Below are 13,817 nucleotides of genomic sequence, written 5' to 3' on the forward strand. Positions count from 1 at the left end.
TCATTTATTTCAAATTTTCAGCTCGGCACTGTTAGTTACAACAGTTCAGAGATGTTTTGGATCTGTTCAATCTTGATGCCATGCCTCACCTCGCTAAATTGGCATGCTATGTATAAATATAAAATTTTGAGGTGAAGGTTTCGGACTGGCTGTACGCCGGTAAAAGCAACAAAGCAAAAAACATACACTTTAGATTACATTTGTTTATAAATGGCGATAATTGAACGTGGAGAACCACGCCTTCGAGAGTGAACAGATCTATACCTATTCGGGGCTATCTCTATCAGTCATGTTAAAGACATTATCATTCTTTTTAATTCATTTGTAATAGTTTCCTTTGTAAGTTAAGTGTGTAATTCTGATTTGGTTATGTTAGAAATAAATTGTTATTTCATTCTTTCCATTAAAATATTGGTAACTAATGATCAAATTAATATTAGTAGTGCTAATTTTATCAAATCTAAATTGGTTTCAATTATTCTGAGACCTGTATTATTATAACGGACTTACCAACAACGGTGAGGGGCGCAAATTTGATGTCAGTGTGGAAGAGAGGTGCATCAGCAGACACCTCGCACTGATAGTCTCCACTAAGTCGTCTGTTCAGATTTACAATCCGGACCTGTTGGTGGTCTGACTGAGCTAGCTGTTGGTAAACATTTACCGTTATATTTAAATAACACTATTCTTTCTTTCTTCAATTCTATTTCTATCAATTAATATTGCAATTTGAAAGAATACTTACATCGACTGATGCTCCAGGTAATGGGAAGACCATCGTCGGTGGCATTTCCCTCGGCACATACCGATAAAATTCCGTTTCAGCTCGGTACCAGCGGATGGAGTACAACGCGGCTCCCTCAAGGTCGTACGAGCAGCGGAGGACGGCTGACTGACCCTCGCCAGAGAGGACAGCCCGGGGGACGGAGATGGAGAGATTCCGAAGGGACCAGACACCACCTGTAACAAAATTAAATAAAGTGTTAAATAATGTGTATAAACATTGTAGGGAAATGTGATTTGCTTTTCAAATATGAATGAAATCCACTAATTTTATTATACGTCATTAATATTCAACCTCTCAATATCGAGCTAATAAGAGCCCATACATGTTCAATTGCTATGTCAAAAAACACCCCCAAAACAGTACTAATGGTTTATAAATACACAAGAAAATAAGATCTGAGATATTTTATTAAAACATTGTCGAATCCCATTTAAAATTAATTATAGATGAACAAAACACGGCTTGACGTAACAATGTTTTGGAATACTTTAAATATATTACCAAAACTATTTCGATAATGCGAGAAGTTTAGCGCGAAATTGTTAAAATCACAAACAATTCGTCTTTAGTCCCTCGGGTGGTGTGAAACTTTGCAACACATCGAGCCTAAAAAATGCCCCTGGAATTATTTACTAAACTTTCCTGCCCAACAAAAATCCTTTAGGACTTCCCTCGAGAAACACTCCAAAAGTAATATTTCTTAGAAAACGCAATTTTGTTGGATAATTTAATAACGGAGTGAAACAAAGGTATCTATAAATGTAATTAATACAAATAAATTATATTAGAAAAATTAGGAACAATAATTATTATTTGGGATAGCACCAACTCAAGTCATTCTAGCGCGACAAACCAATATTTTTTATAGCTGTGATCGGTTTAAATGGTGAGTGAGTCAGGACGCAAGAGTCATAACATCTTATACACTGGTTGGTAGCGGATTGCTGGTATAAAAAGATTCTTCCGTTTCTTAAAGTGACAGTTACTGAGTGATGAATATAGGATTTATTCCAATCACTTACCTTCAATTGATACTAGAAAATGTTCATTAGAAAGTTACAAGTGTGTCTGCCATTTAAACAAAACAAAAAATCTTTAGAATAATATGTCTCATGTGTTACTGACTTTATAACGTTTCCATTAAATTTATAATCTGGCAAGAATACCTTACCCCATTGGAGATGATCGACTATGAGTATTCAGAATTATTGTGATTTTTTTTTTCACGCGTTAAAACTCTGATCATGAACATATTTTCATATGCTTAATTTTCTGGGAGTAGAAATTATTCTGTAATGGGAGTTTTCTTTATAAGAATGATAATATAATATCTTTATAATTTTATTGGTATTAAAGATTAACTGCTGGGTTATTTTGTATCAATTCCTCTACGAAAACTGCTCTAATACAAAAATGATCGTTACGAGTCCAATAAATGGGAACTTCAAACGTTGGACTGCCACTGAGTATTTCTTGACGGTAAAATACGGTAACTTTTTATTGAAAAGAGCCATTGTTCTTGCACATGAATTATATCTAGTCAGATATACTGTCCCACCCGATTATAAGAATTAAGATTATAATTACTTATCATTATTAGCTTCTAGCAAAGTTTGCTAGTCCCTTGAAATTGGACGCCATTGGCCAAAAAAAGGCGGATTTTTTCAAAAAAATAAATACTGGCTCTTTTAAAGATGTAGTTCTTCACGTTTTAATCAGTTGTACTCTCGGTATGAAATTTCAAACTCACAAGTCTAGCGTCCTTTAGTAAGACGAGGGCACTCACATTAGCAACTAACTTAATTTATAAAATAAACCTGTCTTTTAATTCAGCTTTTATGTTAAGACCGCCGTCTGACTTAAAGTTTCTGTAATACTTACTGATCTCATTTGTGACCTTTCCAGTTGGAGTTCTTTCATTTGCAGTTATTTCGTACAAAGTTTAAAGTATCATTTTATTATTGAAAAGTATTAAGTCTCTTATTAAACTGTTAATAATAACGACGTTTCTTGTAATATTAGTGTTTCTTTATTTGATCCTCTTTAATCTGATTCATTAAGAAACGTAGTAGCTTCTATGAAATGACAATGCTCCTACTTTTAAGGAAAATCTCTGAAAATGATTCCGACATGCATCTTAATAACGAATCTGTAGATACACGAGTATCAATTATCATTTCTTTTACCGCTAAACAGCAATACTTTATATAGTTGAGTTTCCATTTGAAAGGTGATCCAATGTAAGTATAAGTCCAAGGGACATTATATCCGAGTTCCCGAGGTTGGTGGTGCATTGATAATATGAGGAATGATTAATATTTCTCATGTCTATGGGCAGTGGTGACCATTCACCAGTTCACCCACAGCTTAAAAAATAAATATAAAAACATATGGTTTCTTCACTTATAATGGGTCGAACTTCATGTCACCATTTTGGTTAAATATCCACTTGAGAGATGATATATCTGATCAATGATTTTATTGATCTAAAATATCTTAGCACTGTTGGAATTTAAGAGCTCATCTAAAGCGTCATCACATTAACTACTCAGTCCATATCGCTGAACGACACGTCTGCGGTCACAAAAACAAAGTAAAATACTGGTGCCAGAGATACGATGGTTTACTCTCATGAACATAATATATTGATACTAGACTTTGTCCGAGTGAAATAGCAATTCTATTTACGTTTTAATCGCCGTGCCACCTACTGGGTCCAATCAAAATCACCCAAAAATATCTTTGAAATCCGTTTACGGATTAGAAGTTTTAAATATTGCTTGCTTGTGATAAATAATCTTTCAACGGGTCGAATGGGTGAAATTAGAGGTAAAGAGTGCTACGCTCCTATTCGAATTAAATTGTACTGAAACCTTTTCGCTGAGAGATAAAGGTGTCTTTCAAATTAAGCTGTCATAGTCAGTCAGAGGTCATTGGCTCTATATTAGTTGATTTGAAATTAGATAATTTCTTTTATATCAACGCAATTGCTTAATATTTCTTACATTCAACCCTTTAATATATTTTTGATCTACGTATTTCTTCATTATAATCATAAATAATAATAATGTATATTATTTGTTGGGTACAAGGTTTTTTTTTTTAATTTTCGTCCTACTTCATACATACATATGTGTAAGCTGACTGACAAATAGGTCGCCTGGTGGTAAATGATCAGCACCACCCGTATACATATGTAGTTCAAGAAATATTTATCATTCTTCATAACACCATTGGGTCAGTCTTTTACGAAGAATTTTTCGCCGAAAAGCCCCATTAACTTTTTATTATCCGACCTGGGATTTGAGCCCAGGACCTCGGGAATTGCGGTCTCATACCTAGCGACTGAATATTAAAAACGGTCATTAAATTTAGAGAAAAATTTAAAATAATCTGTATAATGCACAATTAATTATCACAAAACCGACTTTAAAATTGGCTTAAAAGAGACATTTTTTTTTTAATTCTAACAATGAAACTCCGTAATCAGTATCCGCCCGGAAACGTAATTTAAAAACAATCATTGACGCGGAACACCTAAATCTACATACATACGCTACAACACATGTATTTTCGGAAGTGACAAAGAAAAGGGTTACCACTTAATCACCAGACACCTGCTCACCTCGGCTCGAGGGACAAGCCCTGAAGTGAACAAGTTTATTTGAAAGGGACATTTTGTTTTTAAATATTCAATGGGATGTATGATTATACCGCATTTATTTATATTCAGTTAAAGGTGTTAATGAATAATATGCGTCAATTAAATTTTCTCAGGGCAAATATTATTGTATAAGTCATTAATATACATTAGTATTTAAAGGTTGTTTTATAATACATTCAACTTTTTGTCGAATTTCGTCATAAATATTCGTTTTATGACTTACTGACATCAGTTTTGCTGTTTTTGAAATTTTTGTCTGTTGTTTGTATGTCCCGCTATAGCTCAAGACCGGTTAAACCGATCTTTGTAAAAATTGGTATACAGTAAGAACATATGATTGCGCAAATGATAGGCTATATATCTAAATCTATCTATATCTATACTGCTTTATAAATCAGTAGAGTCTGTCTCTACACTCAATTTTTTGAGCGAGTTTTTTTTGAACGAGTGTCAGTTGAGGCGGAGTCAGTTTTAATTTGGTGTTCCTGTTATAAATTTTATTATTTTCACTATTCATTGTTTGTTTAGTGTACAATAATCCCTGTATATTCATGATTTTTAATATGTTGATGATTACAAAGCGTGCTCATATAAAGCAATACCTTCGTATATGACTATATCATTGTCAGTTTTTTTTATGGCAAAGGTGACGGCAAACGATCTCACTGAGGAGGCTCACCTGATGGAAAGACGACCACCACCGCCGATGGACATCTGCAACACCGGGGGGCAGGTGCTTTGCCGGCCGTTAAGAAATGTGAGCCTACTTAATTTGAGAAAACGGCTTACTATCCCGGTTCTACAATTCGAACCAGCAGCTTTTATATTATAATCAGGTAACAAATACATTACATAGGAACTGGCTAACCGCCTCACCTTCATACAGGTGAAATAAGAATTTTATTTATTTTATTTTGTTTAAAATATCCTGGAATCCCATCGTACAGCTACGAATCCAATTCAACACAGGGACCTAGTCAATTACACACTTAAACAGTCGTTAAGGAGTAATTTACTTAAATTAAATGTATAAATTTAATATAATATTTGCAATTAATGAAATATAATGATTAATTAAATTAAGCTTTTGATTTAAACAATGTATTACTAAATGCACTTGAAAATATATTATAATATTAACTAATGATATTGCGTAATTAGTTGCAATAGTAATAATTAACTGTATCATTTTAGTTATATTGAGTCCAATGTATATGATTGGTTGATGCTTGATATACACACACATGCATACACAGCAATGCCTCCGTGTTTGGTATTGATATGACATCAATTGGCAGCTTGGTAATATCGACTCGTACCGTGACGGGACACGGCATGACGCTCTCTTACGCCGTCACCCCCGCCCCCCTCCCTCTACAGCCAGTCTCCCTTCATAGGAGTGGCGTGCGTACTATAAGAAATATTAACCATTTCTTATATCGCAAATGCATCACCACTGTTGGAGCTAAGATGCCATATCTTTTGTGTCTGTAGTAACACTGACTGACTCACCTTTCAAACCGGAAAACAACAATACTAAGTATTCCTGTTTGGGAGTAAAATATCTAATGAGTAGATATTTTTCCCCTATACTAATAACATAATATCATAGGAGCCACCTTTTAGAAAAGCCTCTTGTTTTTCTGTATATGTATTTCTCCTTATATACATGGTATTATTATGCGCCTGTGGTCGCAACTGATACTGTTTATAAACGCGTGGTTAGCTGTTATCACGACAGTATCATTGTAATTACAATTAACATTGTCAGATTAACAAGATCTTCACTTCAAACAATCCGCTACACCGTCTTACAAAGGACTTAATATCCTCGAGGATGACCACAAGTAAATTGTTCCTCGCAAACCCTCGCCCTCCGAATTATGCACGCCCCCTCTTCACACAAGGCAAGATAATTTATCGTTAATACTTAAGCGATTCTATATCTAATGATTTAGTTATAGAGTTCAAAATCGTTTGGATATATATACTCAGCTTTGTGATTGTTCAGGTCAGACATGTAAATGAGACCAATGCAGATGGCGCTTCGAATCTGATTGTCGTTACAATGTAATAATGGAGGAGTCATTTGAATGAAATTTATGTTAAATTACCTACGAATTTTGTAATTATAAAACATTTAGTACTTAAAAGGGTATTCCATTTCCTTTGACTGCCTCGTTGGTCTTGGATTTAAACCCTTGGTTGGATTGATTCAATACTAAATTATTGGGGTTCTCCGTGAATAAATTCTTAGAAAATTGGCATTTATAAACCGAAGTGAAGAGCTTGTGTTGGCAACTTACTAGCTTCCGTTGAGAATGTGTGCGGTGACCGAAATCAATCAAAGTGTCATCAAAATGACTCATCACAATTTAGAGCTTAAATTTAAAATTTATAAAAGGACGACATTTAGGCGCTGATCACACTGCTCCGAACCGAATTCGTAGCGTCCGCATCAGTTCGAGCGCAAACGTCAGAACACAAGTCTTGTCAGAACGCCATCGATTATTATTAAAGCATCAAAGAAGTAGCTCACTCTGGCGCTTTTGCAAATAATATCAATTAACAAAAGTAAGGATACGATTACATTTTCCTTAATTTAGGAACTAAGAGAGTAATAAAGTGAGGAAGTGTCTCAGAGTGGTTTCATTCCTTTGTCTGTCTTGTTGTTGCTCTTTCACAGCTAAGCCAATGAACCAATTTCATGTAATTTAGTACGAAGCGAGCCTGAACTCAAGGCAGAGGCTATTTTTTCATGTCAAACTTTTGTCGATCAACTACTAAAACGCGACCGAAACCGCGGGCGACACCTAATAGAATATAAAGCAAAATATTTTTACACTTTAATGATTGATTTTTGATTGATTTTGTTTTTCAGAAATAGTTCTGGCGTTTTTACTTTAAAAAAATTGAATTGACGAAATGATCTCCCAACTTCCCGCGGCAGATCAATTCACAGCAGATCAAAAATAAATAGGATATCTTTGGACGTGCAGTCGAGTTCTATAGATCTTGACACTTTTTAGTTAATTTCCTATCACAATTATCATTGCGTACGTAATGCGTTTAATGAAACGGCTGAAATAACAACCGTTTCATTAAACGCATTTAGGAAATAATGGTACCCCAATATATTTATCTGTATTCCCGCATGTTGCCATTCATGGCAAATTGATTCAACAATCTTCTTGAAACTCTTTGATGTTCGTAATTTCCTCATGTCAAATCGACACTCTCCATCATTGCGCGTTCGCTTGGAGCTAATGAAGGTAATAAATGTGTTCGCATGTGCGTGCGAGCAGCGATGTATAGATGCCATTGAGATAATGACACACCAGCAATAAGGGAATGGGCTGATAATGTCGATGATATGTTCTGTTCTTTTGTGATGGAAGTACAACGAGATCATTTGTTTTGATAATATTGTGTATCTGTTGTTTATGATATTGAAATGAATTGATGTATTTTTTTTTAATTTATAAGACGGTAGAAGTTTACTTGGTTATAGCACTTAATGCAAACCTAATTATTTTATCGCTAATCGCTGTCTCAATAATGACAACTACAGAGGATACTATCTCAGTACTTATGGAAGCGTATGGCTATGAAACACTAAATCATAATATTTAAGTATTTAACGACTTCGACTTAATGTTACAAGCAATTTTGAATTATCTTGTTTCAAAAATAAATTTAATATTTCATCAATTTCCGAATTCAACCTACCGAGAAATTAATGTGCAGAAGATATTACAATACAGATGTGTGTGCTCAAGCAGGACTGCGCTGTCTATTCCGTCAATCTCATAACACTGGCACTGGTTCTGATGATGGTTTTACTTGCTTTCCAAGGCAAGACAACACTGGCGATTTCTAGAAATAGCCGTCTTACTTAATTTTTATGGTCAATACAAAATAAAACACAGAACACAATTCAAATAATTAAGGAGATAGTTTCTATACCTTTTATATCATTATCAAAATCTAGATTAAATTAATCACGAAATTGTGATTTCTTTATCATCATTACCAATATCGAAAACTGAATCTGAAAAGTAATTCTGATTTAGTGAATAGAACTGTTTAGCATACAAATGGGTTTCGATATTTCTAAAAATGAGAAAATTATTCGAATCTTGATAGAAGCAATAACTTCTGATAGTTGGAAAACGTCAGAAAAATAATGTTTGAAATGAAACCATTAATTTAATGGTCGTGTTTTATAAAATGATATTTAGTAAAATCATATAATTAAAACGAACGTCGTTATAAGTTTTATTGTAACTAGTTCTGGTTAAAACTTTGTATTCGACATTTTGTTTTAACAGAACAAAATGTACTCTTTACTAATAGCATTACACAGTTATTATTTTACTACAGCGGAGTGTTAGGAGTTTATAGCTGCACATAGTTTTATTTTCGTGCTATTTTTGTTTGTTCGTTTGTTTTCTGTTTTGTGTCGCTCCTTTAATTGAGAATATTTAATGCATTATATAATATGTCGATGTTAAATTGTATCTATCTTGTTTTTAATAATTGCCCATTTGAGTTTACTTATAAATACTTATTGTACATATATCTAAGCTAAAAAACTGTAAACTATCTGTAATTTTTTGCGTTTCTTACATTTGAAACTGATTGGTCTCTTCTCGTCAGCTGACTATTATTGTATGATTTATCATAAACGACTCTTACAATTTTACGGTGATATTTATCGCTGTCTTCAAATTATATAATTACATATAGTGGTCAATCTTATATACTATATTATTATTATTTTGCGTCATTGTATTGACAGCCTTTGATCCTGCGCCGCAGAGTAAATTACTGTAGTTTACTTTATGTTAGGAGTTTATATTATTTTTCTAAAAATATCGTCGTGAACATTCGTATTTGTCGTACATTTTTAAAGTATTTAAAAAACAGAACTCGATCCAAAACTCCATTCTACTACAGATTATGGAATAGTTTTTCGGTTTGGTGATTTTACAAAGTTTTATTTCTACCTCGCATACAGGATTAAATGGTTATTTAATACTGCAATGATTTATCTAGGATTATGTTAAAATCCTTTGCTTAAAATTAACAGGAACTTCTACATGGAAATTTATTATATATAAATTTTATGACATAATTTTAAAGAAGGCAGTAAAGTTGCAACTGTTACTTAAAACAATAATGCTAATATGAAATTTAAGTTTTTACGAGAACAAACAATAATCAAAATTTACTTTAACTGAATAGGCCTTTATAACGTCTTAAATAAGGACGTTAAAAAGGTCATTTTAGAGGATTAAACAGAAAATCAAAGCACCAAACAAATAAAAACTAAACACAAGACGTTAATTAATTTCAAGTAGCTTGGAAAACAAAAAATAATACAAGACTCAAGAATAATCTAGATTGAAAAACTAAAGTGCAAACTTCAATACATTCAGGTAGGTAACACTTTGAAACAATATAGCAATCTACCAAATCTCAATTTTCCGAGTAAAAAGAAAACAGATGAAACGAGATTTATTTCTCTCCGCTCGCCGCATAGAAAAATTGCTTTTTAACAATTTCGAGACGGCCACAATTTCACCGCTCATTGTCCCCACATCTTAAGCACACGCTTTTGTATGGACAGTATTTATTTTTCGAAAGGATAAAGCTATTACGTCTCTCGAACCTAATTCTAACATTTCTACGTCGACGTCCGGAACCGAGTTCCTCTTGTTTTGACAATTTATTATTTTCAGAATTTTTCGGAGACAAAGACGAGATGAGATAATGCATTTTGGAAGTGTTTATGTCACCACATTGGCAAGATTTATCTACCTATATGTAAGCCATTAGGTAAGAGTTAGAAAATAAAAAGTAGCAATTTAAAAATCCATAAATATTTTCATTTTCGGGTTATTCCATTACGTTGCTAAATTGGAATTCAATTGTGGCAGATTTTCATCTGACACATCTCTAATAGCCCTTGACATTACAATGTTCAAATATTCAGCATTATAACCGATCTAAAATACTAACAATTAACGTCAATTTTTCATCATCAGAAATTGCTTAAAATAATATTAAGTTATTTATTATGTGTAGCATTAATATTGCGCGACAAAACTAAATTGCTGCTGTAACTTATAGTATTAAATATAGCTTTAAGCTGTTGCGGACTCTCCTGTATATATTACGGCTCTCTACAAACCTTTTATACAAAGTTTTCATGTATCTGTTATAGTTTTGGCAGCCTTCGCTTGGTAAGTGCTTGGACCGATAATTTTCTTTCCGGCCTCGTTGACAAAAAGTTCCTAGCTATTGATATAATTATGTTTCAAATTATCAGATGCCTAAATTTATTCACTTGCATAAATTTAATTCATTCAACATTAAAAATCTCCACAAATAACCGACTTAGAATTGGTTACTTCAACTATTTGCATGTTTCTGTGTATATATTACATAAACTGTTATATGAATTTTCCATTTATAGAATTTAATCAAGAGGATGCTAAAAGTTTATTTCTGCTTCTTTTGAAAGCTGATTGCAGTTTCCTTGAGTTTTTTATTATACCATAGCTTTTTTAGAGTACAAATTCTATCCTCAGGGTAGACTTCCCCAACACTCCGAGGTTCATTTCCGTTACGCTTCAACAAAGGCATTCGTTTGCTATGACTACTAAGAACGTATTGCTTTCAGATACACGATTGTATGCTTTATTCCTCTGTTAATAAAAATCAAATTTGTATAATACAATAAAGATTTGTGTAATCAGTTTATTTTTTTCGATTTCTTGACCGGAAATTTCTTGATGCAATATTCATTCGGAAAGAATACAAATTTAGAATATTTAATATTTGATTCGAGCACAGAGTTAAATGTTTTTATATAGATTGGTAATGAATTGCAATTAAAAAGAAATAAATATAATCTATCAAACAGTTTGAGGAGGAAAACCCAAACAAAGTATCATATTTTAGAAAACTAAAACATACCTATAATATAACCTTTAGAGAACCATAACCTTTTTTAGAGAAGGTTGGGCGCTGCTCCGAAGATATTTTTGCGTTTGTGTGTTTCCTCGAGATGTTTTCTTTAATCCGAGCATGAAATTAATTATAAGAAGAAATGAACTAACCTAGAAACCTCATCAGCTCTTATCTCTAATACAAAATTTGATGGGTGTAATGATGAGGATGAAATTAAAACCCACCGAAATGTGGTTCGATTTATTTTTCAAGTAAAATTATATGTTGATTTATCCAAGAGATAATTCGATTAATTAAAAATTGAACATAAGTTAATAACGTTCAAGGGTTATATTACAATTAGATAAGGGCTTAAGAGGAAGTATGAGCGTTTGCGAGATTCTGTTAATTAATGGTTATTATAAACATTCATTGAAGTGAAATTAGCCCAGACTGAGAATACTTAATGCGTATGGAATTTATAATATTGTGAGTTTAAATCATATACTTATAATAATTTACTAGAGTTGTATTCAGTATGATATTCCGTTACAACATTTAAGGGTCAGTGCACTCTCATCGAGCATCGTATATGCGCTCGATAGTATGTCTACCGGTTAATAATATTTAGTACAATGGATACAAATAGTACAATAGTTTAATTGTATTTAGTACAATGGAAATTAAATTACGGATACATTTAAGACTTAAGATTGCCTGAAGATTATCTTTGTAATAGCTACTAAGGCATCTCTTGTACAGTCAATTTTTTTTCATTACATTAACAGACTGTAAATTTCCCACTGCTGGGCTAAGGCCTCCTCTCCCTTTGAGGAGAAGTTTAGGAGCATATTCCACCATGCTGCTCTAATGCGGGTTTGGTGGAATACACATGTGGCAAAATTTCGTTGAAATAAGAATTTTCGAAAATCTTGGTGTGGTGTCTGTTTTGAACGGAATAGGTTAAAAAACTACTAAGCTGATTTTATACGGCTTTTACCGGTTAGTGATTCATGGGTAAGGTTTAGGTATTTAATTTATAAAAGTTTTGTTAAGTTGTCTGCAATATGATGATCAAATAAAAAAAAAACTTAAGCGAATGGGAATTTTACTGGCGAGCGCAAACGGCGTAAACCAATAGAGTTATGCATATAACGATATAAATTCTTTATGTGGACCCTTATTCTACGCTAGCGAAGCGGCGTCGGGTAGCTATACATATATAATTTTATGATTGACTAGATTTAGTGATGGTGAGGATATAACGGCATTGAAATTTGTCGTATCGGTATTTTTTAAGCAAGGGAATAAGTGAAATTGTATCAAAAAATCAAAATCAAAATATACTTTATTCAAGTATGCAAAATCAATTTAAAATTCATTTTAACAAGCACTTTTTGAATCGTCATTTTGCAGAACGTTTTGTTTAATAAACATAAAGCTACCGTTTCGGAATGTATCTACCTAGAAGAACCGGCAAGAAACTCATTAGTTAGTCTTCTCCAACTTAGAAAAATACAAAGTTATGTCAGCTAAATACAATTATATGTAATATATCCCGCGAAACAAAAAATATTAGTTTCAAGCTCTGTTATTTTCTAAATAATCTTGTGTTGAATAATTTATTATAAGGAGAATTATAAACACATACGAGACAAAAAATCCTATGACAAATCAGTGGTTCTTAATCGACTTTGAACCTCTGACCATCGGCTAATATCCACATTTCCTAACAGCTGTTTTATAACCCACCGTGGTTTATACCAACGTCAATCTACCAGACTAATTATCATTTAACATAGAGAACTCTGTATCAGAAACCAACCATTCAAATCAAGTACAAACAACCAAAATTACGACTAACGATTCCACGGTCAGTGTAAACATGGGCAAGTTGCAGCTATTGAAACCGCGTGTGCAAATTGCGAAATTCAATGATAATATAAAAACACTAATCACACATTGTGACATATGATCATATGACCAGAAAGAATGCATTCAATGTGAAACTTATACTTTCTAAGTGGTAGTGCCACACTGCATACCTTCGGGTTGCAGCCGAATGGGCCGGCACGCCCGGGGAAGTACCACTCTCCCACTTAAAACCGGCGTAAAGTGGCTATGCTTCCGCGTTTCGTCTCGTATGTGAGAGCCCCGAAGGCCCGATCCCCCCCCCCCCACAAACATGATGGTTGTGCAGAATTTGGTTTCATTACCCCAGGAGGGTACCATCAGCGACTGTGGTGGAGAATCCCTCTCTGGGCATCCAATCTCAGGACGTACACCACCTGAGCAGGGATGCCTAAGCTGCGCTCCGAATTCTGGGGGGGGGCAATTTTGCGCTCTCCACTGTTCAGGGCAAGCGGAGCAGGCATCATAAGGCAACCCCTACGACCGTAACTGTCGACT

General features: G+C 33.6%; 1 protein-coding gene across 1 annotated transcript in view; it reads right to left on the reverse strand.

Annotated features, from left to right (window-relative positions):
- Window positions 1–13,817, reverse strand: part of LOC113398499 (uncharacterized) — a 273,433-nt gene that overhangs the window by 13,199 nt on the left and 246,417 nt on the right. Inside the window, exons 2-3 of the mRNA XM_026637260.2 lie at window positions 746–960; window positions 511–646 (exon numbers count right to left, since the gene is read on the reverse strand). Coding sequence (XP_026493045.1) covers window positions 511–646; window positions 746–960 — 351 coding nt within the window. The remainder of the gene's footprint in view (window positions 1–510; window positions 647–745; window positions 961–13,817) is intronic.

Source organism: Vanessa tameamea, chromosome 26, assembly GCF_037043105.1.
Source record: "Vanessa tameamea isolate UH-Manoa-2023 chromosome 26, ilVanTame1 primary haplotype, whole genome shotgun sequence".
NCBI lineage: Eukaryota > Metazoa > Arthropoda > Insecta > Lepidoptera > Nymphalidae > Vanessa > Vanessa tameamea.